The 26,320-nt window shown below is 45.4% G+C and overlaps 2 protein-coding genes across 3 annotated transcripts in view; both read left to right on the top strand.

The window, feature by feature from the left end:
• The window catches only part of LOC135401737 (ryanodine receptor-like), a 118,036-nt gene extending 101,030 nt beyond the window's left edge, over window positions 1–17,006 (top strand). For both annotated transcript variants that reach the window (XM_064634295.1, XM_064634294.1), the window contains exons 91-127: window positions 1,081–1,180; window positions 1,523–1,602; window positions 1,705–1,781; window positions 1,888–2,042; window positions 2,366–2,454; window positions 2,531–2,587; window positions 2,771–2,842; window positions 2,931–3,035; window positions 3,118–3,199; window positions 3,273–3,343; window positions 3,534–3,599; window positions 3,669–3,748; window positions 3,833–3,936; window positions 4,053–4,110; window positions 4,231–4,307; window positions 4,417–4,496; window positions 4,598–4,696; window positions 5,276–5,373; window positions 5,475–5,678; window positions 7,060–7,296; window positions 7,366–7,519; window positions 8,500–8,558; window positions 8,699–8,852; window positions 8,914–9,000; window positions 9,449–9,721; window positions 11,038–11,168; window positions 11,241–11,283; window positions 11,794–11,909; window positions 11,995–12,055; window positions 12,421–12,567; window positions 13,181–13,312; window positions 14,076–14,124; window positions 14,236–14,343; window positions 14,411–14,475; window positions 15,296–15,396; window positions 15,479–15,530; window positions 15,605–17,006. In XM_064634295.1, the coding sequence (XP_064490365.1) occupies window positions 1,081–1,180; window positions 1,523–1,602; window positions 1,705–1,781; window positions 1,888–2,042; window positions 2,366–2,454; window positions 2,531–2,587; window positions 2,771–2,842; window positions 2,931–3,035; window positions 3,118–3,199; window positions 3,273–3,343; window positions 3,534–3,599; window positions 3,669–3,748; window positions 3,833–3,936; window positions 4,053–4,110; window positions 4,231–4,307; window positions 4,417–4,496; window positions 4,598–4,696; window positions 5,276–5,373; window positions 5,475–5,678; window positions 7,060–7,296; window positions 7,366–7,519; window positions 8,500–8,558; window positions 8,699–8,852; window positions 8,914–9,000; window positions 9,449–9,721; window positions 11,038–11,168; window positions 11,241–11,283; window positions 11,794–11,909; window positions 11,995–12,055; window positions 12,421–12,567; window positions 13,181–13,312; window positions 14,076–14,124; window positions 14,236–14,343; window positions 14,411–14,475; window positions 15,296–15,396; window positions 15,479–15,530; window positions 15,605–15,709 (3,828 nt within the window). In that variant the 3' untranslated portion in view covers window positions 15,710–17,006. The remainder of the gene's footprint in view (window positions 1–1,080; window positions 1,181–1,522; window positions 1,603–1,704; window positions 1,782–1,887; window positions 2,043–2,365; window positions 2,455–2,530; window positions 2,588–2,770; window positions 2,843–2,930; window positions 3,036–3,117; window positions 3,200–3,272; window positions 3,344–3,533; window positions 3,600–3,668; window positions 3,749–3,832; window positions 3,937–4,052; window positions 4,111–4,230; window positions 4,308–4,416; window positions 4,497–4,597; window positions 4,697–5,275; window positions 5,374–5,474; window positions 5,679–7,059; window positions 7,297–7,365; window positions 7,520–8,499; window positions 8,559–8,698; window positions 8,853–8,913; window positions 9,001–9,448; window positions 9,722–11,037; window positions 11,169–11,240; window positions 11,284–11,793; window positions 11,910–11,994; window positions 12,056–12,420; window positions 12,568–13,180; window positions 13,313–14,075; window positions 14,125–14,235; window positions 14,344–14,410; window positions 14,476–15,295; window positions 15,397–15,478; window positions 15,531–15,604) is intronic.
• An 8,398-nt stretch (window positions 17,007–25,404) lies between these two features.
• Window positions 25,405–26,320, top strand: part of LOC135401735 (phosphofurin acidic cluster sorting protein 2-like) — a 30,577-nt gene continuing 29,661 nt past the window's right edge. The window contains exon 1 of the mRNA XM_064634293.1: window positions 25,405–25,750. Coding sequence (XP_064490363.1) covers window positions 25,641–25,750 — 110 coding nt within the window. The 5' untranslated portion in view covers window positions 25,405–25,640. The remainder of the gene's footprint in view (window positions 25,751–26,320) is intronic.

Raw genomic sequence — 26,320 nt, 5'->3', positions numbered from 1 at the left:
AGTTTGCATGCATATGCGAAGAGGACATAACGTGCAAACCATACAGGAAACGTAAGCAGAGAACAGCTATATTTTAATTTGCGGCAGAATACAAGCGCCGAATCTCCGTCAGTATTCATTCAGAAAGTGGCGCATTCTGGGACGAAGCATTTGAGGACAAAACAGAGTGCTGCGCCATCTCCTTTTGACTTAAGGAAGTGCACTTAGACAGCGTCTCTGGCAGTTTCGCTGTAAATTAATTACTGTTCTCGTGTGGCTTTTTGTGCGCGACCATTCGAACATATTCGGTATGGAAGAGGCATTCGATTGGATTTGTAATTCGAATACTGTAATTCGTATTTGCTTTGATATTAAAAAAATTCAGATATTATAACGAACAAGTTACTGCAGCATTGCGCACGTACAGAGCGACTTGTTCAGAAGGCACCCAAATACACAAAGCAAATTCCAGTTGACGTCTTAATCAATCTGTGCACATTTTTCTTTGTGTTTTGCACGTTGGACGCTCACGCAAGAATTACGTTTTACATCTGCAACAATCCCATGTTCTTGTGCCGAACGCGATCCTCCCAAGCACACTGAGCAATTCCGCATGCCGCGACTGGATGGCCTACTTGTACGTGCCGCGTCCGTCGCTTGCTGTCAAGATCTGCTTGTCTTGGACTTGAAGAACGGCGATGGGTCTATATTCTTCTCTGCCGTTGTGGTTTGCCGCTCGACAATCGCGACGGCTCACCACTGGGAAAACCCCCTTTATGTGGTTAGATCATTACTGTGTGCACAAAAGTGAAAATTTAAGCAGTATCCATCCTGCGTGATACGCTACTGGAATCCTTGTTTTCTTGCGTGTCCTAGCTGTACTTACCATCGCTGCATCGTGGTGTTATTAATTTCAGTTTTGACTCGTTAACCCTACCTCATTTGCATGCTGCTCGTTATGGAAATCGCAGAAAAAGTTCAGAAAGCTGAAGGTAGGTAAAAAAAATATTTGTAACATCTGTATGTATAGGAGATGAGAATGAGTTGTAACAATATAACTTGACAGTCTCAACTTACGAATCCTATGATGTGTATGTGCAGGAGCAAGAATTGGAGAAACAGCGACTCCTATTCCAGCAAGCACGGCTGGCCACCCGAGGGGTGGCTGAGATGGCTCTTCTTTACATCTCAGCCTGTAAAGGTAAGTGCGCTTACACAACTAGCCACTCGCCCCAACGCTAGCGATTAGAAACTGTGGTGAAGGAATCTGCGCGATATTCTCGAAAGGCATAGCATGGTCGGCATAGCAAACACGAGCAGCAATGTAAATTCGCACGCACGATTTGTGCATATGCGAGAGAAGAGTAGACGCAAAAGTACACAATAGCAGGCATCAAAGCACGTAGCCAACATGATACATTGAGATCCACTGAACTGCAAATGGACTGTGGCAGTGCCTCCCAAACTCTGCTACCCAATCCTTCTAACGCTTATTTTTTATCTTTTGTTAACTGTTAGTTGATGACCATAAAATGTGATTCAGGTTCGCAAGGTCCAATGGTCATGGATACGCTGCTGTTGGGTATCTCTCTCATGAAAGGAGGTAATCAAGAAGTACAGATGGTGAGTGGCGCATCAGTTGACATTCAACTAGACAGCAAGAGCTGCTGTTACAGTCCATGTTGATGGCGCCGCTGACACCTTGACTTCTCTTTTTACCGTCAGCGTATGTACCAGCATCTCAAAGAGAAAAAAGACGTTGGTTTCTTTACGTCCATCGCTGGCTTGATGAACTCCTGCAGGTAACGTCGACCGGCTCGCTAACGCGAAAAGATAATAATATTAAGGATATTAATCGGAAAATGATTGCGAGCATTCTTGCATTATGGGCATGTTGTGCTTTCGCAGTGTCTTGGACCTTGACGCGTTCGAGCGTACCCAGAAGGCAGAAGGCCTAGGTGTCGGTGCTGAAGGCTCCGTCGGCGAGAAGAACATGCACGACGCTGACTTCACCTGCGCCCTTTTCCGATTCTTGCAACTACTTTGTGAAGGGCACAACTTGGGTACGCTTTATTCAGATAACATTCCCTAGCTTTTTGCAACCCCGTTTTGACGGCGATGCTGCCATCCGCTACACGCAGACATACTTAAGTGAAGTTGCCATTAATTTTTTTATTCTGCCGCAAAAAAGTTCTAACTGAAATGAAGAAATGATTTAAAAAACACAAATTACTCGTCTTTTAAAACATAAACAGTATTTAGTAAAAAGATCACATTTATTTACTACATGGAAAACACGGGTTGAGCAGTTTACCGCAACAAACTCTTCAAGAGGTCACACACATCAGCTTGCATACTCAAGTCCCCCCTTTCTTTTTACTTTCAGAATTCCAGAACTACCTCCGAACTCAGGCCGGCAATACGACGACTGTGAACGTAGTCATCAGTACCGTTGATTACCTGCTCAGACTTCAGGTATGTCGCTCCTTTTCTACGTTGCGATGTTTTCTTACACCCTCACTTATGTGGAATTACACCTTTGTGATCGCAGGAGTCGATTATGGACTTCTACTGGCACTATTCGAGTAAAGAAGTCATTGATCAACCAGTAAGTGGTATATTCTCGACGGTTATTCTTAAATGTTTACCAACAGACAATAATTCTAACGCGTAGAAATGTTGGGCCACGAATCGTGAATGTTTGCAAAATGATGCTGCGCATTCTTACGCAGCTTTCCTTTGTTGCAAGATTATTAGCGCTCATTCCACCTTCTTCCTGCCATTTCTGCAGGGCAAAGATAACTTCTGCAGAGCTATCACGGTGGCTAAGCAAGTCTTTAACACATTGACTGAATTCATTCAGGTTAGTTACAAAATGAACGTGGCTGCGTCTATAGTGATACAGAAGACGTACGGACTTGCGCAATAACAAGTTCGGCTATTTCCTCTAGGGTCCTTGCTCTCTCAACCAGCAAGCCCTGGCCCACAGTCGTCTTTGGGACGCCGTTGGAGGTTTCCTTTTCCTGTTCGCACACATGCAAAACAAACTTTCAAAGGTAACAGCGTGCATTTTGCGTATCCGTTTAAGAGTCCTTATTCCTTCCCTGCAACGCAAGTGTCTTTTCTGTGGTTCTGTAGAATTCCAGTCAGTTAGACCTTCTGAGAGAGCTTCTGGAGCTTCAAAAAGAGATGGTCATTATGATGCTCAGTATGCTAGAAGGTATGCACGCACTCGATTAACTCCTTGATCCGCGCTGTCGGTTGCAGATGAAGTCAATTTGTTTCCACCGCAGGTAACGTGATGAACGGAACAATTGGCAAACAGATGGTGGACACACTGGTCGAGTCCGCCGCTAATGTTGAGGTACGCAAATTAGTATACTTGGAATACTACTAGAATGTAGCGGGCACGCAACTCTTGAGGGCCAACCACCTTGTGACAGATTCGTAGAGCTACCACATTTCAGCGCATTTGGCACAATGCTCAAAGCTGCGCAAGTCTCAGCCAGTTGTTTTAGAAATGTCATGGCTTTTGTTTTGTATACCACATGCAGATGATCCTCAAGTTCTTCGACATGTTCCTCAAGTTGAAAGAGCTGACGTCTTCCGGCCCATTCCAGGTATCCTTTTACATAAGTCATAATGCGCAGCTAGGTCTTCATACTGAGTCCCACTTTGTGCCTATACAGGAAATGGACACCAAAAATTCCGGATGGATCTCTCCTAAAGACTTCCAGAAAGCTATGGAGCAGCAGAAAATTTATAATCAGTAAGCTACGGGACATTGTCCTTATCTGACATGTATTCTTCCTGTCACAGATATTCAAATAAGAATAATTTATCCGCTATTCAGGGAAGAAATTGCATTCTTAATGAGTTGCTGCGAACCTAACATGGACGACCTCATCGACTACAGAGAATTTACTGAGCGCTTCCATAATCCAGCCAAAGATATCGGTATGTCGTTGAATAATTGCACGTGTTTGGTCCCGTTACTTCTCACGAATGTGCCTTTCATGCATGTATTTTCGAGGGAATTGCAAACAGCACATATTTTATCCTGTCGCTTTCAGGTTTCAACTTGGCTGTACTTCTGACAAATTTGTCGGAACACATGCCAAACGACCCAAGGTAAATGATGGTTGATGTTGAAGATACAGGATGTCTGCCAAATAAACATCCCAGAGTTGTTATTGATATTGTTTTTAATTTTTATTTTTATTCGTATTATTTTGTTTCCCTTCTTATCAGGTTATCTCGATTCTTAGAAACAGCCAGTAGCGTCCTCAACTATTTTGAACCTTTCTTGGGAAGAATTGAAATTCTCGGTACGTTTTGCACTACGTGCTCACTTCTGTTTCTGTCTCTCATTTCTGTCTTTCGCCACTGTTCGTCTGTCGGAGCTAGTAGACGGTAATATTTGGGTTTTATACTTAGGTGGCAGCAAACGAATTGAGCGGGTGTACTTCGAAATTAAAGAATCCACTATCAACCAATGGGAAAAACCTCAAATTAAGGTGAAAATGAATTACTGCTTTAGGCTCGTGGGAGCGTTTCCAAATTCCTCTCAAGGGGTCCCATCCACTTACATTCGTTGGTGGTTAAATCATTTCTGCAGGAATCCAAGCGGGCATTCTTCTACAGCATTGTCACTGAAGGCGGTGACAAAGAAAAATTGGAAGCTTTTGTTAACTTCTGCGAGGACGCTATTTTTGAGGTTGGTACTTTGAAGTCTCTGTGTCTTGTATCAATCGAACGTTGCGTTTTCTACCCCCGTTGAGAACGCGAGTAACTTAGTCACGTGACACAAGTTCTCTTGACCGTGTGCTAATACCTGCGTGCTCTGAGCATCTGCGCGTATCGCGTGAACATCAGGGAATATACCGTACTTACTCGCGTATAAGACACATATTTTTTTACCCAAAAACGTATCGCCATTGAAATGGTATTGTTGAATACGTGGGGGAAAATTATTGCGCGTAATTCCCGTTTTATTCCGAGATATCCGCGGCGATCGCCCCGGAATCGAACGTCGCGATTCTCCCACACCAAATCGTTCCATCAAGAGCGGACAAAATACTCCTATACGTTAGCCGCATTTGTCGTTGATCGCTGGTGCCAGGCGCTCGTTCTCGTTAACCTGGCAATATGTGTGGCTGCGCGATACGACCTGCCCGTTCTACTCAAGTCGGGGTGCATCTAATACGCAAGTAAATATGGTAATATTGAGATAAAATGAAATTCATATTTCGTAGCGTGCAGCTTGAACACCGATGCTTCCTTTTGAACTCCACAGATGCAGCATGCCAGCAGCATTTCGAATGAAGATAGTGACGAACCTCCAGCCAAAGCCGAGCCTTACACATTCCTGGGTGCTGAGGAATCAGCTCCTCCGTATGTTGACCTAGAATGCTTGGTCTTTTATGTCCTATTTCCACATCTTGTTCGCAATATTGACGTCCGTGTACCTTTCTTTCTTTCTGTTCCTGTCGTAGTGGACCTCTGGAGCCTCTGAAGCAAGGCTTGTCATTCCTGAGGCTCATCCTAGCCACCTTTTTCTCCGTCCTAACGCCGTCCAACATTAAGCAGCAGTACGAGATACTGCGTCAAAAGACAGTCCTGGAACTCGTCCTTGGTACTTTCAAGCTGTCCTTCTACAGTGGGTCCTACAGCGTCTGGCTGGTCTTCTTTATTATAAGGCACGTACAACCTGTCAGTATTGGCGCAAATGCGCGAGATTGAATTTCACCTCAGAAAAGGGCACCAGGTCACCGTGCCTAGCTGGTACCATAGATTAAGTGGCACCGGGCATGGTCTAAGAGCAGAGCACGAAATACATACGATAGAATAAGTGAGAGTGTACTCTACAGTGACCATTAATATTTGGGTAGTATTCTGCGCGGTCAGTTAAAAGCTGGCGTCCACCCAGACGAAGATTAACGAGACAAAATACAAGACGCAACGCTCCTCTCGTATCGTCTTTAAATGTGCTAAGCAGTGCCGTCCTCCATTTCATCTCTCCATTGAAGCCCCAGAATTTCAAGTTCGCAAAGACGTGTCACGCAGTGTATGTTAGGGAGTGACTTTTTCGGGTTAAACCTGATTCCACCCGGTTATTCCCTCCTGAACCTCCCTCCAACCAATTAGGGTTAAACCCGATTTCTCCCCGAACGCCAGTCACTATGAAATCCTCAAGTGACGAAGGTACTCAACCGAAGGTACCTCAAGCCCGAAGGCACAATTATCGCCCAATTTCTCCCCGAATTACAGATTTAAAAGTAGCACCCGATTTTTACCCCCCCGAATCTGAGAAAGGCATTTAACCCGAAAAAGTCACTGGCCTATGTTTGAATAGCTTGCCGGTGCAGATGTGGTACGGACAAATACTTTCTTAAAGGGACTATGAAACGATTTTTTTCTTCGTTTCGTTCGAAAGAAGACATTTTTCTGAGTCTAGAACCGAAATTTTACTTTCGTCGCGCGAGCGGATTTCTCGGGAGCGAATTTAAACGGAGCGGCGAAGGGAGGACAGCTGGCGCCGCGCCGTGACGAGCTGCCGAGCGGAGACACAACGGGTAACTTGACGCGACCACGGCCGGCTCAGCAACACGTCATCGTGACGTGTTGCCGAGCCGAGGAATCCCGCCAGGAGCATGCGCCGTAGGATCCCGCGTATGCGTTCATCGGGAGTGGAAATCTCCATGACAGCAGCTTTCGTGCGATCGGCAGATTTCGGCAGCGCGAGCTCGCGGCATTACTTGCCATTGTGCAACACCGGTGACGTAACGGGGAACCGAAGAGTGGTCCGTACAGTTACACCATCGGCAGGGAAATATGCGCGGGAGAGGAGGAACGCGGAAGAGACATTTCCAGCGCGCGCTCCTCGCAGAGTGGAGCGATTTCGTCCGGAAAAAATTGTGGCATATTAGTTTCTCTGCGGGAAGAACAGTTTCCATCGAAAAAAAGTATGGGGGTTCGGGAAATTTCATAGTCCCTTTAACCAGTGTCAGATTCACGTCCTCAGCGACGTAGAAAGAGTTCGAGCAATATATTTGCCGCGTTGTAACGTCTCCGTTACAGAACTATCATACGGGTGACAATCCGATTAATGAGCGGCCAGCCTCTGATACCCGTCCCCGAAGTGGAGCACGCCAAGCCCGCGCTGACCAAGTACGGGCTGATGGCTCCGACTCCGCCCCTGGCAATCGAAGCTCCACCAGCAACTGTGGCTATGATGGCCGACGGAGGGGATATGGCGCCTCACATTAGCGCCTTTGGTCTGGATATCACCAAAACAGAGGAAGATGGAGAGATCAAGTAGCTATCTTGCTTGCGCACCTCTTAATTCAGAAAAGCATCGTTAAACGAGAGATTACGCTCCTGCAGGTACCACATGACTCCTGCAAAAGCACAGATGACTCCTCAGTCCAGCATGGAGGCGTCGGATCCAGACCAGGTTAGCGAAGAGGAGCCAGGCAAGGGATCGTCCGGAGACAAGTCACCCGACGGAGAGCTACCCGATGGAACTGCAGACCTCCAGGTAAGCCTTCACTTTCTTTTTTTTTTTTTTGTCATGTAGAATTATAGGACATGATGTTATTATAGTAGGACATTAATGTATATGACAGACGTAAGCCAAATAAGAGACGGGACAGTAAAGGTGTATACAGTGAGACATTGTAGGGCCCGACTTTTTCGGGTTATATTTTTCAGCAAAATCGGGGAGTGGGGGGGTAAATATCAGGTTATAGTATTTTGCTTCAATAATTTGGGTGTAATCGGGTTGAACTGTACCTGATTCGACCCAATTCTGGTTGTATCCAATTGGATCAGGCGTAAATCTTTGGTTTACTCGGCATAATACACATGACACCACCAGTAGACGCAGAGTATCAATATTTAGTCCATGCATCTTAAGAGGCAGCAAGGTCTCTGTTTTGACAGTTTTATGAGCATATTTACGCATTTACAACACAGTTTCCAAAGTTCTGTGTTAGTTGTGATGACTTTGGCTCCCCCTAGTTCAGCGGTTTTCGGGGAAATACTGGGTTAAACCCTGTTTTTCTGATTTGAATCGGGAGGTAAATATCGGACATAATTGGGTATAACTAGGGCCCTGTGTTTTCAGTTTTTATGTTGTTGTTTTTTAAAATGGGGGGAGGGGGTAAAAATCTGGTTTTATTTCGGGAGCCATTAAACAGGGTAAAATCGGGTGATACCGGGTGGAATATAAGAAAGAGCGCTTCTCACAGTTTAGATTAACACAAGATGTGTAACAGCTGTGCTGAGTGCATAATACTTAGCGTTCTCTGGTGCCTGTGTTGTTGGCTGAATAGGCACGTTGCAAAGTTCATTTTCGGTTTATTTATTTATTTTCTTTACCCAAAGTGATGATGATGCAAATCGGGGGATAAAAACGGGTTTTATCCTAAAACACAGGGCCCTAGTTATAACCCTAAAAAGTCAGGCCCTAGACATTGGTTGTACAGTACCTGGGCAACTTGTGCCTTCTACCTGCAGGCGAACCATGTTGATGGCGACTTGAAGGTCAAGGACGGAGGTCCAGTCACTGCAGACGGGTTGGTGAAACACTTCGTTACTATTATTTGTAACGTTTCAAGCGCCATTGGAAGTGGTAACACTCCCTGTTAAAAGGAACGGATAAAATGTCCCAGCCAAAGCTGTTGCGCCACTCCGTATCTTATGTCTTGCATGGCAGCGACTTGAAGAAGGTGTCTCTCCCACCACCCGAAGGCATGCAGGCTCTTCCTCAGCATATGGTTCCCCCCACAGCTGCCCCGGAACCTCCAAAACCCACAGAACAACCACCAGTAGCAGCCCTCGATCTGAGCGAGTATACGCAAAAGATTGTGGTACGTAACGTTTCAAAATCAGTACCATTACGTGCTTCATGTACTTTCTCGATTCTTGCAGAGTTTCCTGGCTCGCAATTTCTACAACATGAAGTACATCGCGTTGGTACTTGCCTTCTTCATCAATTTCATCCTGCTCTTCTACAAGGTTTGTCAGTTTCGAATTTGTCGGATGAACCAGCCCAGGCATGTATAAGGCCCTCGGTTTTTCCGCGATTCCGCGAAATTGTGCGGAATCCTTCATTTGGCACAGAATTTCACGGAATCCTTTATTTTTAGGGGTGTGCTGATGTTCGAATTCTCGAATTCGAATCGAATATTCAAATCACTCGGAAGTATTCGATTTGGGATTCGAATACCCAATATTCGGGTTTCCAAATATTCGACTATTCGCCGAATACGTGTGCGAACGACACCTCCCGAAAGTGAGCTTCACCTGATGCTTCCCTGCATGAGGTGAAGCCAGCTTTACGGAATTGTCCATGCTGCAGGACAAACACAGGCAGATTGTAGTTTAGCTTAAGATAACGTTAGCCCAAGTTTATTGCGCAAAAAGTGAAAAAGGAACGGCATTCTTCATTTTAAGTCTTTTTCAGGTGTCCACCGGCGAGAGCAGCGATCAGGAAGATGCAGGATCTGCAAGCGAGACAGAAATGGAAGACGCCTCTGAAGGCGGTGGTCTAGCTGAAATAGTATCTAACATAACGGACGCGGTGGCGGAAGCCTTATCAGACGAAGATGAAGAAGAACTGGAGGAATGGGTCATTATAGAGGAGAAGGTCTTCTATCTGGAACCCGTTATACGTTTCATGGCCCTCTTCCACTCAATCGTCTCCTTCTGCATGCTCATAGCCTACTACCACCTGAAGGTAAGATCTCACTGGCCTTTAAGATGAGCTGTACTCTCGTTCCTTGTACAGTAAAAACTCGTTAATTTGGATCTTACGGGATCCACGAAGATGTCGGAATTGTCCAAATGTCGAAATATCGAACGGACAACAAATTACAAGATGCACTTGCCGTAATGAAGGTAACTTTATCTTGAAAAGAACTGGGGTAAGAGTTGTTTGCTTTCGAGGGCAGAACTGCACCGTTAAAACAAGTTTCCTTATTGCTGTCAAATGCTCAACTGCATTCGAGCAGCCTCTTCCTAGTCATGCGTACCTCTAACCGCCGGTCCGTTATGTCCCGCGGGTCTGTCTAAAAGCTGTCCGAAGTTTGTCCGTTTCGTTTGCTGTGGAACTTCCCACCTTAAACGGCCCCCAGGATCTGTGACTCGTTCTTTATGTATGTTGCCAACGTACTCCTCTTCACGTCACATTTTTTTCATTGCTTCTTGTCTTGAGATGTCGTCCTTCGGGGCTATTTCCTTTTCCATCAGATCCATTGTGTTGTACTTTGTGTGCTTCCCAGAAGTTGCCAATGCACAGATTACGTAACAGCATTGATAACCATAGCGATGCGTACTGCACCAACTCTTTTTAGTTGTAGAGTGGCGCCACCCTTTGCCTTTTTTTTTCGATTGTTCTGACGCCCACTATTTGCGCCGATGCACTTCCCTCGAGCCATGACTGACTGAATTATCCGATGCGCACTCAACCGCTTCCGAATTAACGAGTGCTTGTTGCCATAGACGCGTGGGTAGCCCGAATTATCTGAATTTCCGAATTAATGGGGGTCGAATTAGCGACATTTAACTGGGTATGTGTTCTTATCGATCGCTGCTTGTTGCAGAAATAGTTTAGTTGAGCCAGAGTTGATACAAATCTGCACGGCAGTTATTGAGCTGTAGAGCATCAAATGTTGACCGTTATTAATCTAATTAATTATTAATACTTGAGGCTCCCCAATTCACGAGAAGGCGAAGTGGTGTAAAGGTAGCATCCCTGACCGGTAGTCAGGAGTGCCCATGTTCAACCCCTGGCGCTGGCACTCTGACTCTTTCGTGAATCGCTTGTTGATTATTCATTTGACGTTGCAGCACACCTTAAGAGCACAATATAGCATTGAGGTGAGAACGAGTAACTAATGCCCATCTGTAGCTATGTAAATGGAAGAGAAATTTAATTGAATTGAATTGGACGTATGTCACTACAACAGGTAACGAGGTCCACTGCCACCTCCCGAGGAAGATGTTGAAGTCGGATGCCACAAATTAGTAAAGTATGCTTCTCTTTTGAAACAGGTTCCCCTAGCAATCTTCAAACGAGAAAAGGAAGTGGCTCGTGCCATGGAATTTGACGGACTCTACATCACTGAAGAACCAGCGGAAAATGACGTCAGAGTCCGCTGGGATAAGCTGGTCATCAGCACGAAGTAAGCATGCAGCATCATAAGGTCTTCAGAACATAAAACAACAAAACTCATCTTTTCATCTTCCCCATTTAGGTCCTTCCCTGTCAACTACTGGGACAAATTTGTGAAGAAGAGGGTATGGTACAACTGCAACTAACTATATGCGTGTATTTTGGGCCTGATTTTTTCGGGTTTTATTTTTCAACAAAATTGGGGAGTAAATATCGGGTTATATTTTGCTTCAATAATTCGGGTGTAATCGGGTTGAACTGAAGCCGATTCAGCCCAATTCTTGTTGAATCGGATAGAATCAGGCGTAAGTCTTCGGTTCGCTCGGCATAATACACAGACACAGAGTCCGTGTATGTAAGAAGCATCAGGGTCTCTGTTTTGACAGTTTGTACTAGAATATTTACGCATTTACAACAGTTTCCATAGTTGTGTGTTAGTTGCGATGACTTCGGATTCCACTGGTCCAGCAGTTTTCGGGGAAATATCGGCTCAAACCCCGTTTTTGCCGATTTGAATCGGGGGGGGGGGGGGGGTGAATATCGGGCATAATCTGGTATAACCCTAAAAAGTCCGGCCCTAATAGCATTGTACAGGTCAGCCTCTAGCTTGTCACGGGGGTCTGTTTCTCTTTCAGGTACGGCAGAAGTACAGCGAAACATACGACCCCGAAGCTCTGAGCAACGTTCTTGGGATGGACAAGAGCGGTTCCTTGTCTCACGAGCAAGAGGAGTCCACTGGATTCATATCTTTGTAAGCGTCTATAACTCCCGTTTTCCATTATCCCATGTTCTGCTTCATTATCCTTTGATATGCATCGTATCTGTCCTCCTCGTAGCATTACCAACGTAGACTGGAAATATCAGATCTGGAAATCGGGCGTCACCATCACAGACAACGTGAGCATTTGTTCTTATCGCCATTCTTGTTCTTGTTCTTGTTCTTGTTCTTGTTGTCGCTGCCATAGTCACTTGTGCCATGCACCACAAAATCTCAGCTCAGCATTTCTATCGTTTTTTTTTTTTCCTACTTTCGTAGTACTAGTTATAGTGCAGTTTCCTACTTTTTTCTTGTACTTTGCTCAGTTCAAAACTGTGGTATTGTTACACATTCTGTGAGGTAGAATTCAAATGCAACATCAGTGGCAGTAACCAAGAAGAAGGCTGACGGGACAGCCTGCACATTTACTTGTGCCCTCGCTTTGCAGTGCTTTTGTAACCAAGTTCCCGACCTGATACTTTTCCTTCATATTCGTATATTTCAGTCGTTCCTGTATAACCTGTGGTACTTCACCTTCTCGGTGATGGGCAACGTGAACTACTTCTTTTTTGCGGCTCACCTGCTTGACGTCGCCGTAGGGTTCAAGACGCTGCGCACAATCTTGCAGTCCGTCACGCACAACGGGAAGCAGGTAAGCTGTTCGTATGACTGTGATGTCATAGTTCTAAGCGGCTTCATGTAGTTCTTGCTTGACCGTAATGCTGTCTCTTAAAGTGGGAGTTCTCGTGCCTTCATAAATTGACCCGGTCTGCTTGTGTAACGTGAAACTGGCTCAGTTCGAATGCTTAGCATTATTGCGAACGTCTGTTTGATTGTTTACTGTCGCTTTAACCGTAATTAGTCAATTTCATCTTCTCGCTTCACTCTTCGTTGACGGTTCTTGATAGCTGAGTTTGGTTTGTGTGTTTGATCCTTCGTTGCCAAATATTACAACACGTAGAGTGCTTGTCCTGACGTCTGCTTTGCATACTCGCATGATAGCGTGACACTTCGGTGGCTTAGTTCATTTTATCTTTCTTTATAGGAAGCAGGTTGATGCGTAAAACATTGTTTTTGCTCTTCTATGTCACATATGTTGCTCTTTACATGTTTCTGTCTCTTTCATGCTCTTCTCTGACACTTGCTAACAGCTTAGTTTCGGTTTCCAGCCTTATCTTGCACAGTAAAACTTACTATTTGATTGCACACTTCTGGAAGCGCCGCTTTTACTTTGCTATATCCACATCAACCGTTTCGCTTTTCAGCTCGTGTTGACGGTGATGTTGCTGACGATCATAGTGTACATCTACACAGTGATAGCCTTCAGCTTCTTCCGAAAGTTCTATGTGCAAGAGGAAGATGACCAGGTGGACCAAAAATGTCACAGCATGCTCACGGTACGTAGAGTTCATGGTACATGGTAGAATTTGTGCTGGTTCGAGAGTACCTATACACTGCGAAGAACGCACCCAAGCAGCAAAATGTCTCGGGGCCCAATATCCAGCCAGTATAGGGTCAAGCTGTTGCGCTGCTTGGGCAGGGATCCCATAGACAAAGTGCAGGCAGAATTTGCGCAGGATGCAATCCTGAGCAAGATGTAGGGCTCCACCAGTGGAACATCTGGGAAATCCATTTCGCTTCGCCCTGCGCATGTTCTGGCTTCACAATTGATGGCAACGCCGGTTTGCACCCTGTGTTCGCACAATGGTCCGTTGACGCGATGGACGATACTATCACTAGAACTACAAAACAGGCGCGGAAAGAACCCACAAGGCCCACACTGCTTTCGCGCTTGCACAAAGCAGTTAAAACATCAATACCGCATGACCGGTATACAATTGAATTTTGGGAGTATAGTGCCATCTGGACATCGTTACGAATGTTCCCGCGCAATTTGCACACCCACACCTTTTACGACTTTTTGGTGGTGAAAAAGCGCGCAAATTATGCGCGTAAATATGGTATTTAATGCAAAGCTTAACCTCCCTACCAAGAGCAGACTTTTTTTGTGGTAGGTGTTCTGTTGGTTGGTTGGTTTCTGTGTGTGTGTTCCGTCCTTCCGTTCAGACACACGGCAAAATAGCTGCGGTAAATTGCACGAACGTGTTGAAATCGTTTAATCCCCTTCATGTGGTAATCCCTCTTTGTGTGCTTTTGCAGTGCTTTGTGTTTCATCTTTACAAAGGAGTCAGAGCTGGTGGTGGTATTGGTAAGTGATGGCACATGACAAAGCCCGAGAAACTCTTCCCATTCGTTTCGTCATTATGCCTTTCGAAACGACGGCAAACAACTTGATCAACTTCGCAACTACTCTGTACAGGTGATGAAATCGGGCCGCCAGATGGTGACGACTACGAGGTCTACCGAATCATATTCGACATCACTTTCTTCTTCTTCGTTATTGTCATTCTGCTGGCTATCATTCAGGGTACATACACTTGGAGAGTCACCAAAGAATAATATGCATTCTTAACGTGTGCGTCCTGCCTCCACAGGTTTGATCATTGATGCCTTTGGTGAATTGAGAGATCAACTTCAAAGTGTTGTGGACGACATGGAGGTACGGCACTTATAATAATAATAGTAATAATAATAATAACCTTTATTTATGGTGCTTCAACTTAAGGGAAGCAAATCCCTGTCTCAGGGGGGGAACACCTACCCAAGTAGCGCAACATCTTGGCCAATATATTGGAGTAATATTGGGCCCAATATTGGTCCAATATTGGGCCAAGATGTTGTGCTGCTTGGGTAGTCGGCAAAAAAGTAAAAAGAAAGAGTAAACAACAACATGTGCACAGATAAATGCATACACCCAAACCAACGCACTCCACTACCTAAAGAAGAGTACTAGTAACATAGCAGGTAGTACACACAAAAACTGCACATAGTGCGTATTTACAGGAGCAAAGTCATAACAATTTGTCATCAAGCCACGGCTATTTCTGCACCATGAAATATGGCACATACGAGGTGTAATCCTCACCTGCATACAGAACTACCGAACTACTCTCCAACCCCCCCCCCCCCCCTTTTAAATGTTCCGGATTTTTTATCGGATTGGATCGGATTTGTTCCAGTGTTGCACACATTGAAACAGAAAATCTGCCAAATTTTAGCTTGTAGAAACCGAAACTGCCAGATGTGCACGCCATTGCAGTGGGTGATCGATGACTCGAATAATTGGACAAAATACTATTCGAATCGAATGTCGAATACATGATTGCTATATTGGGCCCAAATATCAAATACTGTGAACACGTAGGGCTGTGTATTCGCACAGCCCTACGTGTAGAGCTCATTTTTGGACATCCTGTTCATCTAGACTACCCTGCTTTAGTGTAACCAGTCTTGAAATTCTATTTCTTGTTTCTCTGTAGTCCAACTGTTTCATATGCGGCATCGGAAAGGACTACTTCGACAGAGTGCCTCACGGTTTCGATACCCATGTACAGAAAGAGCACAACCTGGCCAACTACATGTACGTCCTTCGTCCCCCTGAAACTTCTTCTTCCAACATCTAATAAGAAATCATTCCAAACTAACGAAACCACTCTTTTTAGGTTCTTCTTGATGCATCTCATTAACAAACCAGATACAGAGTACACTGGCCAGGTAAGTGGGTGTACAGCATGGGTGTGGGTGGGTAAGGGCATGAAACAAAGTGGTGTTGACTTCTTTTCCTGCAGGAAACCTATGTCTGGGAACTTTACCAAAAACGCTGTTGGGACTTCTTCCCAGTCGGCGACTGCTTCAGAAAACAATATGAAGATGAACTTGTGGGAACGGGTTAAGCCTCCCGACTTCCCTTCTTGTGACAAACCTCGCCCCAACATCCTAATATAGGGCATTGTCCCGATTCCCCATTTTTACGTTTTCCCATCGTTGCTCTCTCAAGGTGCCTGGAGAGCAAATGAAAAAGTACAGTTTATGTGTGCGTTGAGTTTCAAATTTGTGTGAGAGGGGGCGTATTGTGTGTGTTCACGTGTGTACGACTTAATGAAGTTCAATAGGTCCGAAGAAATAGATTTTCTAGCGAAGAATCGGTTAGTGCTGCCCTTTATAATGGTCGATACACAACTAAACTAATTTTGTCTCATTTAAAGATGCTTTAAAAATATGCCGGGTACAATCCGAAATCAATTACATCATAATTTGTTCGCTACAAAGGTTTCAGCAAGTGGTGAAAGTGTAAAACGAGGCTTACGTTAGATTTTGACATACAGCATTCAAAGCAAAATTTTAAGTGTTGGAATGCAGGTGAATACAACTGCAAATTCAATTGGGAGCCTTGGAAGAATGCTCACGTTACGCTAATGTTAAGTTTAATGTTCGAGGGTTAATTTACCGCAATAAGTTTACTACTGTTGTAGTGCCTTTGCTTTTTGGTAGTTCCCCTCAAGCAATATGTCTGCCACTATTTGCGATGGAGGGCAAAATATGCTAGAAAAGTGCCATATCCATGCGATTTCTCGCGGATTACAAGTAGCTGTTTGTAGAACTTTTCTGAAGAGCGAGAGTTTATGCACTGTTGATTATGCACGTTGAGGAAGGAAAAGCAAAGTTTGAGTGCTATATTGTACATGTGTTGTTCTTGTTCGTTTTGCATGCAAGGAACCACGTTTCAGTGCTAAAGCGCGCGTTGCCACTCTTCGCTGAAACGCGCTTGTACGTTTGTGTCTGAAACGTGTTGATCCTCGATTGCTTGTTGGCATTTCGTCCCAGAGAACTCTACGATGCTTCCTATTCTTCCGCCAAAGTCTGTACATAAGGCTACTTCCCCCTATCCGAAACTAACGTGTCTCGTTGACTGTACATACTAATAAACTTAGTTTTATTGACCTTGTGTAGCAGTCGATTAACTGCTTCTCTACAATGGCGGGCAAACGCTGGCTTCGCGTGCGCCGTGTGATGTTTCTCGAAAGACTGCGATTCCTGCTGTTGGACCCTAATTTTTCTTGTTTTCGTTTTTGCTCCAATATTTTCTAGCTATGTATGTTCTTTCGTTGACCCCCTTTGGATGTTCTGTTTTGAGGGTTTTGAGTGAGTGTGATGTGAGCTTTCTTACGAAAATAAATATGTCCACTCGTACGCCATCGTGCGATGTTTTCCATCGCGAGTGTTCCGTACTCCACACTCCGTGTTTCATACGCGAGCTCGCCTTTCGCACCCCTTCTTTTTTAAGGTGCGCAATCGAAATGCACCGAAAGGAGAAAGACTTTGTACTTTTTTTATCCTTTACATATTCTTTTAAGCTGTAAGCAACACTGATGCCATTTTTGCGAGCGGGTTACGCGACCAGCCGCCTGTAGGAGAAGAGTCTTCATCAAGCCTTCTGGCGTTTTGCTCTCTCCCATCCGAAAGGAAAATAAAATTCAAATTGGAAGAGCTACTAGACGACTAATTATATACATAAATCCATTAAGATGTTTTCGCGAAAATGCGAGGCAGCAGAACTTGAGGCAATCATTATTTGAGTCCACCTTCTTCTTTTCCCTTTTTTCCCTTTCCCTCTTTTTGCGCTCGAGAAGTGCGTATGGTTACAGTTTCGGGTCATTCGCAAAGCGAAATTTGGCGATTTCTAACTCAAAGGATGGGTCTAAATTGTGGCGGTTACATTTCCCCGAAAACATCTAATAGACCTCTCCCTGTTTGTAAACAAATGACGTCATAGTGTTCGACAGCGCCACCAATTTGGTAGAGTTGAACTACGCTCGAAGCTAGAGGCAAGCAAGGTCGCGCCCGAAAGCCACGGTCTTGAGGGGATTACGTTGGTCCCTCAAAGGGACACGACAGTGCCCATTCATGGAACCCAGCCCTCCCCTTCCGATTTGTTTCGGTTTCAGTCTGTCTACCGACGTCATGACGTCTCTCGGGTCTATTCAGGGTGTCTACCAACCTGGAAAACCGGGAATGGTCAGGGAATTTGTCAAAAAGCAGCTAAAGTGAGGGAAAATCGCAGACAAGTGCCGTGACGATGCGCAGGGAATGGCGAGTGGTTGAGCGGTCACGTCGCAACAACCTTGCCGCGAGTAGCGCAGTTCGACAAAAGCTGAGAGGCAGGAAAGTACTCAACAAATTATCTGTTTTATGAGGGATCTGTATCAAAATGTAGCAGCAGACACCGCGAGTTCCCTTTTGTCTTGGTCAGGGGATTCGCTTGCAGTAGTCAGTGAAAACCTTAAAAAGGCTGCAATTTGGTAGGCACCCTGTGTGCTATCCTCAAAATTAGGGATCCACTACCTTCGTTCATCATTCCACACTTTATTCTACACCAGCGCCGGCCGCAGGCTTCGGCAGAAAAACCGGTGGTGGCGGTATAATCCCGACATTATAGACGGTGAACGGAAAATGTGCAGGAGAATTGCAGCAGAACGTCGGTAGGGAAGTTTTCCAATCGTCGCCAAATTTAGGTAGCCTGTGGTACCGTACGTGGTGTCCTCGTAATTAGACATCCATCAACTTCGTTCATCATTCCACGCTTCGAAATAGAACAATTCCCATATCGGACCATGCCACTCAACTATAATTAATGAATTTTGGGTAAGTATAGCCGTCCAGTATAGTTGCGTGGTCTTTCCTACAGGTGACCCTATGGAAACCGCCTCCATATATAGTAGCTCTCATAGCTTTATTACAAAAGCTTTGTAAAGGATTTTTGAGGATGACGCGGCAGCTCTTCACCGTTTCTAAAGACGCTTCCAAAAATTGATGTGTCAATACGAACTACGCTGGGCAAAATGTGTGGATTCGAAAGGAAACAACTTCAGTGCAGTGGCGGATCCATTGCGGGGGGGGGGGGGGGCGTTATATTATACATTGAATTTCCCTCTCCCCTCCCCCACTACGCGCTCCGACAAAGAACCCCCCCCCCCCCCCAAACCGACAGTCTGGATCCAGTCTGGACATTTCTTGAACAGCACTCGTAGCGAAGCAGAGCACCATGAACACTGCATATATCATCTCAACAACGACAACTTTATTGTGAGATGATGAATGGGGAGTTTCATCGCCAGGCGTCTTCTGTGGCGTCATAGGGGGTTGGTTGCGGTCCGCACAGGGTGGCGCGACGGAAGGCGTGACGCGCCGCACTCTCTTTCACTCTGGCGACATAAGGAGCCCGCTGCGAGCACGTGATTTTTTTTTTTTTTTTTTTTCTGCCTTGTCACTTCCTTCGCTTTATTGCTCAGGGGTTGGTGCGGTCGGTCACTTTTGCCCCTGGCAATCTCACGCCGATACCTCAAGGATGGTAGGGTTTCCAAAGACAGCAACCATCCACGTTCAACGGTACTATATGCGACGCCTTCGGCTGGATGACGTTTTGTTGCGTGGCTCTCTCGCGTTTGTTTTTAGCTTTCATATCCACAAATGACTTATTACGTTTTACTGTACGCGAAAGGGCTTTCACTCTCCAAGGAGGTCCAAGAAACACGTCCTGACTCTCTACCAGCTCGATCAGTTTGCATCGAATATCATGGTCTTCCAAGCGCCTGTTGCTGATGATTTCACTAAATGCCTGCCTCTTCATCATAGGACCTATTCGACGTCTTACTGGTGTCAACTAGCGCTCACTTGCGCGGTAACGAACGTATCGCAAGGAACTTGATTAACGCAGCTTTTTCGGATGCGTCTGTGCATGTCTTCCTCCTGGTGAATGCGATCTCTGTAGAACCGCTAGATATCGCTCTTCTAGAGCAATCCTTCGCGTCCCTCGCTGACGTACTATCGTCGTTCGGGACTTTCGGCATGGCTGAGGGAACCGTTTCTCGTCGCGTTCCTGGCGCTCGGAGCGGGGCCCGATGCTTTTGGAAACGAAATGTCAGCAACCGAATGAAGAGACTGAAGGGATGACAAGTTTGATTTAGGAGAACTAATAGGAGAAATAACGACGGGGCACAGTGGTCCCTCTGACGTAGCCCTGGAATTGTCTTCATCTACTCCACGTGTGATGAAGCGTATTCGGCGCAGTATGATGGCGGTGAAGTAGGCGGCGTAAATGCTTTCACGAAAGTCTTCAACAATTTCAGGAAGGTTGCAACGCTCTTCATCGGACGCTGCTTCGAATATTCTCCGAACTTCATGAAGCGGAGATAATAATCGATTATTGGAATCGTGGGGGACAGTTGAAGGGAACGCCATCGTGCACGATTGACTTTCAGTTGTCTCGAGTGAAGGGTTTCCCATCCCTGGTAGGAGAAAGAGCTTCGACCATCAACCGACGCGACCTCTACATTCCATTTGCGATAGAGTACTCTTGCTTTGTGGTTTTCGTCGACTCAGGAGGTCCTGAAAGTACGAAAGGAGGTACGAAATGAAGCTGATGGTTCGGATTGAGATGCGCTGGCGCTGTTTTCGCGGTCTTCGTGCTCTTCGTCGTCAGTAAGTTCACCTAAGTTCGCAGCACAGCTGGATGGAACAGGAATGGAATAAGGTAAAACTTACGAGGGCAACTTTGCAACCCGGCGAGTACATTTACCTTCTTCTTCTTCTTCACCATGTTCATGGAACCCAGCGCGTGGGCAGCGCCACGACAGCTAGGCGCATTTGACTTCTTCGCTTTTCGTCATTGTAGGAACTACGCCCACAAATTGGGTTAGCAGGTGTCTAGTCTGGCCAGGGATCGCTGTAGCCACGGTATTCACTGGTTGTATTGTGATACGGAACAAACAAGCCCGATTATCTACTCGAAGAGAGAAACGTAAAAAAAAAAGAGAGAGAGAGAGAGAAATCAAACGAGGAAGAAACAGAAAATATTGATTATCTGGAGTCCTGGAAACGGTTCTTGCTTCCGCCTTAACGCTTCGGAGCATATCTCGAAAAGTGGGGGAAAGAAGACATCGCATGGTAAATGTATGTACAGAAAATTTATAAATTTATTCGTATGTGATTCATAAAGTGGACGAATGATTTGTGATAATTTGCCGATCCCTGCCAGAATACACGATCAAAACCTTACTGTTGATTATACTGTGACACCCTAAAATACGAACATTGAACAGCATCACCAATGTCAAATGGAGTCTCTGTTCTCCTATTCAAGACTGAAGGATGGAACAATATGCAGGATGCCTGCGTAAGTGGATGGATCAAATTTTATAAATAGGCCGCTGCTTTGCTTTTCTATTTTTTGCCGGTGACAATAAACAGAGACATATTATGTGGGTTGTTGTCTTCATTAATTGTATGACTAAGGAACCTTTTCAATAAACCTCTACCCGAGAAACGTCGTCATGACGTTGGTAGACACACCGAAACCAAAACAAATCGGAAGGGAGAGCTGGGTTCCACGAATGGGCACTTGTTCGCTGCCTCCTATTGAAAGAAATGTAGGACCGAAGGTCGCGTCCCTTTCAGAGACCATCGTAATCCCCTCAAGACCGTGGTTTCCGGGCGCGACCTTGTTCGCCACTCGCTTCGAGCGTAGTTCAACTCTACCAAATTGGTGGCGCTGTCGAACACTATGACGTCATTTTTTTACAAACAGGTATAGGGCTATTATGAAAGAGCCAAGTTCGGCGCAATGACATGTTTTCGCTTTGGTGCGCTCATACCATTTTCAGGTATATTGCGAAAGTAATTTCTTTTTCAGAAAGTCCAGCTTTCTTTTTTCTTTTTTCAGTGGTCATCCCTGAGACATCGGCCAAGAACTGAGCAGTGAGCGGCTCATTTGCATACGCTCATTAATTAAATAAAACTCGTAACTTTAAAATTTTAATTCGTATACTCTTTCGGAACCTCTGTTTTACCGACAGGAACCTTCAGCGAAAAATGTCCCAGACAAAAATCCGACGTCGACACTTTGTGATTTTCAGAGTAATTAATTGGTTTCGGTTCACATATTTCTTGCGCGGAGCAGCGTACTAATGCGCTCTTTCGCTCACCTATCTGGCTGCCATTCCGTGTTCATCCGCCTGGTTCATACACGGGTGTGACGAAAGATGAGGAACAGCCGCAGAGCGTGCCCTTACGTGATGATGAGGATGGCGAACGCACCGAGCGTCTCTTTTGTCTGCTCTTTATCTTTCGTCACCCCCGCGTGTAAACCAGGCCGATGAATACGTAATAGGCGATTTCAGGAAATCCCAGTGCTCCTTGCGCACGCATTGCATCCTGGGCACTTACTGAGTGGGGGAACGAAGAATAATCCTTAATGTTTCGCTTTCGCTGACCTTGACACGCCCTGAACATTAGAGCTCTAGGGGAGAAATCGAAACAGTTTGGAGGCCACCCGTTTCTTCCGTATTAGTAAACTCCCACAGTTCAAAGCGGCGCTAAGCACTCTGGGATTTTCTGAAGTCGTCTATTGGCAGCTGCAAAGCTGAGCACGTGGCTGAGCGAAAGAGCGCATTAGTATACTGCTCGGAGCTAGAAATATGTAAACCGAAACCAATTAATTACACGAAAAAATCAATGAGTTTCGAAGCGAGTTTTTTCCTGGAATATTTTTAGCTGAATTTCCTGTCGCTAAAACACAGGTTCCAAAAGCGGCCGAATTAAAATTTAAAATTTTAATTGTTTTAATTTTGCGATTTGGCGCGTGCAAATGAGCCGCTCACTGCTCAGTTTTTGGCTGATGACTCAGGGACGATCACTAAAAAGAAAGCTTTTCGATGGCGCCACCTATTTACGAATTATTCAGCCGGGGTATACCTTCGTGAAACACACGGTACATTGCACGAGGAAATGGCACTGGAAAAATGGTAGTGTTGGAGGTCGTTTTTGTCACACGTCCAGAAGACTTCTATCGAAGACTGGTGGTACATGGAGCAATGGGTAGTGCTTGACCAGCAGAAGACTGATTGTAAGAAGCAGTGTATTGTAACGTGTAGTATGTATCATGTATTGGAAACAGGCGTTTTGCCGGGCGCCTGTGCTTGTTATATCCTATATAACTGGCACATATACGTAAAGTATATGTGCATACATTTCACCTTAGATATTCCGCGGTACCACCGTCCTTCTGCGGCGCAACCTGCTGAGGCCTGCGGAGCCTCAGGTTTAGTGGAGACAAGGAGAAAATGTTTGGGCATGTTGGTGAATGCCCGGTGTCCGCAGAAGCCAGGGGGGAGAACCGCTGTTTCATAGATAATAATAATTCGGGGCTTTACGTCGCGAGACAACTGCGATCTGTCTCATAGAGCCGTACCGAGCGAGGGCGGCTACAAATGTTCATAATTGAAAGGAACATTTGATTGAAATATTACGTTCGCTTTCTGTGACCCTTCCTCCTCCTCTGAGTAAGGTGTCCTTGGAAGAGAGCACGTGGAGGAGAGTGAGGAGCATCCGAAACACATTATTCCTTTTTCTCTCCACTTTGTTTGTATTCGCTTGACAGCGAATTTTATAAATTGTAACGTGATAGCATCTTGAAAGTAACAAGTTACTTTTATGAGTATCTAGTCTTCTGTTCCTGTGGTTGCGAAATTTAGTACTCAAAATACTTTTTCTCTGTTCTTTTTTTCTTTTTTATGTCTTCAAGCAGTAGAGCTACTGTCTATTAGGGTAAACGACGCAGTCACTGGCCGCTTCTTTTGTTCAGTTCAGTTCAGTTCAGTCCTAAGAAGGTCGAAAATGTGAAGATGAAACTTTAAGAATTACCTCTCGTGCCTTAGTAAGAATATGTCAAAATTACGAAAGATTGACCGTGTACATCAAATGTGAAGTCCATCTTCCACCACAGCGTTTTCAGACACACCGCACACGCGAAAAATAGGCACAGGAGCGCTCATCTTCCTCGCATCGGGAACGGCGTCTGCTTGTGCAAAGAGAGGTCTTTCTCTCTTCAAGTATCAATGAGCCAGAAAAGCGCTTATGACGTCCAATGACTCATCGCCGGAAGACGTTACGAGCATCCTCAATGGAACGCCTTCCATCCCCAATTCGCTAAAAGAAGAAGAAGAGAAGAAAACATAAAGCTCCAAAGTAAACCATGTGCAACGCGATTCGTCCAGAAAACGCTGCCGGCCTGTCGTCTGCTACTTTTCTTTCTTCGTTTTTACATCGTCTGCTTCTTCTTTCCTTCTTTTTATCGCATCCTTCTGTTCTTTTTGGTTCTCGCTTTTTCTCTCTTCCAATCGTGCGATGTTTCCCAGCAGGATGTGTTGGTGGCCAAAGAATGCGTCTCTTTCGAATACTTGCTGCCTAAACGTGCAAGCGGAAGTGTCACGTCTTGTTGGCACAGCGAGCGTGTTGTCACCAATTTCGTTCTTCCGTTTTGTTTTGCGGAAAGGGATATTGCCTTGGTGGGGGAAAGTGGGTGAAAAGCGAGTCGGAGTTTGGACATTCCTTCCTGCTGGTTGGTTTTTGAAGCCGTTTCCTGGCGTTTAATGTCGGAGATTGTTTTCATCTTGTAGCAGCATTTTATCAGCATGGGACAACGCCGGCGGTCGTCGGTGATCTTGAGCTCATTTCGGAAGGCTAGCGTTGTTGAGAAGGACACAGAACGGCGAGGAGGCCTTCTTCGACTCGGACTTCGTCGGATCGGACTTTGATGCCTGCGAGTAAAGATTACATCCGTGATACAAGGTACTCGCACTCGACGCTACTCTTTCAGTCCGTAGAGTTTTCATAGCTTTAAAATTGCAGTATAGCACAGCCACGGTCCACGCCGTCTTGTACATACCCATATCTTCGCGGTTGTGAATTACACTTGAAGTCCCGAGATCGCAACGGCTTGCTCGTGGGGCCCCGCATCATCAATTTCACATTTACGTGGCTTACAACGGCTTCTCTAACCTGTTCCGAATCATATTATCAGATGAATTATCGGTGGAGATGCTTAGGAGGGGTCCTTAGACGGGACTCAAAAATAGACAAAGATAAGAAGAAAAAAAGTTTGTAGAGTCCAGGTATGTATATATTACAAGAACACAAGAGGAAGATTTAATAATAATAATAATAACTTGTAGAAAATTGTCGCAAAAGACGTGGTATGAAACGAAAACGCAACTACGTATTGTTTAGTTTGAAGAAAGAAGGAAACAAGAAGAAATAATGCAATTCACGCCGACTTAGCCATATACTACCAGAAGCCTATTTCCAGCAATATGAAGACAGCACGAAGAAACAAAACAAGTCCTGGAGAGCAACTCTTCATCATTTCCCTTCAGCACAACTATGAAATAAGATAGACCACATACAAAACCAGTTCTGCACTGATTTCTATTTGATACACTGTCGTCCCGTTTAGCAACCAATAACCCCTACACTGCAAGGCGTCCGGGCGTTCTAATTCTGACCCGGTTTGCATGAAAGGAGCTGCATTGTTTTCGTTCGAAGGGCAACGGCCGAAGGAATCGCGAAGCGCGTCTTGCCCTAATTTTATACCCGTCCATCGATGCAAGCAGTACCGTTACCTCTCTCAGACGCGCGTGCATGACGCCACGCAACCGCAACCAAAAACGAAACTAAGACCTGAAAGACTCTACGCTGCCCAGTGCTGCCATCTCACGCGAGCGCGGATTTCTGCCGCTAGGCGCTTATTTCTCTAGCATTATTATCGCTCGCAGTTGGGTATCCGTTCCGCCAAAACAGAAGCGTGTCTGTGTGGCGGCATTAGCGTTGATGCATCCTCTGTTTACTCGAGATCTTTCGTGCTACGAAACGTGATAATGGTGAACCTGTGCTGCAAGACTGCCCGCCGACAAACATCACGTGGAAATGTAGCGCTGTGTTGAAAAGGCGTTTGATTTAGGCTTACATCTGGTCTTGACACCAAAACCAACCATGGCCGAGAAGTCTTCCAACAGACCTTCGAATGTTTCTGTGAAACCGGTGCCCATGAAACTGTTTGCAGCGTGGGAGGTGGACAAAACTACGCCCAATTGCATACCCAGGTATTTTCTTGCATTGACCGCTACGAAGTCACCCGCCTTCGCTATTCATAACCAGCGTTGGGCGTGTTCCTCAGTTTTGACATGTTTCGTGCCACTGCTTGCATACCGCGCTGGGAGTCTGTTTCCTAAGTTTATTAGTGTCCCTCAAGGGCGTGAGTCATACGCGACACGACGTTTTGGATGACTCGCAACCTCGCATCGTTGAGTAGTTACTCCTCTTGGAGGCCTTTCAAGGAATTCGCGGCGTCCCAATGACATTGCATTTGGAATTGATTGCCACACGTGCTAGGAGGATTAGCATTAATTGCAGTGTTTTCACTGCTGTCTTGGTTGCTTTCTCACACTCGCCGTATTCAATGTTTCGACCGCTTGTTGTGTTTGACGTCCACTTTGATGAGTACAGGAGCTATGTTTTGAATCGCTACAAGTCTACCCTGTGGACTTGCTCTTGAACCCGTTAAATATATGCTTACAATTGGGGTTTTTAAGTTCGTGCTTACGTGACCATTTCCTTACGATTGGTATTAAAAAAAAATGTTAACAGACTGAGAATCTATGCTTTGAAAGAAG

Source organism: Ornithodoros turicata, chromosome 7 (genome assembly GCF_037126465.1).
Source record: "Ornithodoros turicata isolate Travis chromosome 7, ASM3712646v1, whole genome shotgun sequence".
In the NCBI taxonomy this organism is placed as follows: domain Eukaryota; kingdom Metazoa; phylum Arthropoda; class Arachnida; order Ixodida; family Argasidae; genus Ornithodoros; species Ornithodoros turicata.
Note: the sequence above shows the minus strand (reverse complement) of the source record. Positions and strands in the feature narration are given on the sequence as shown.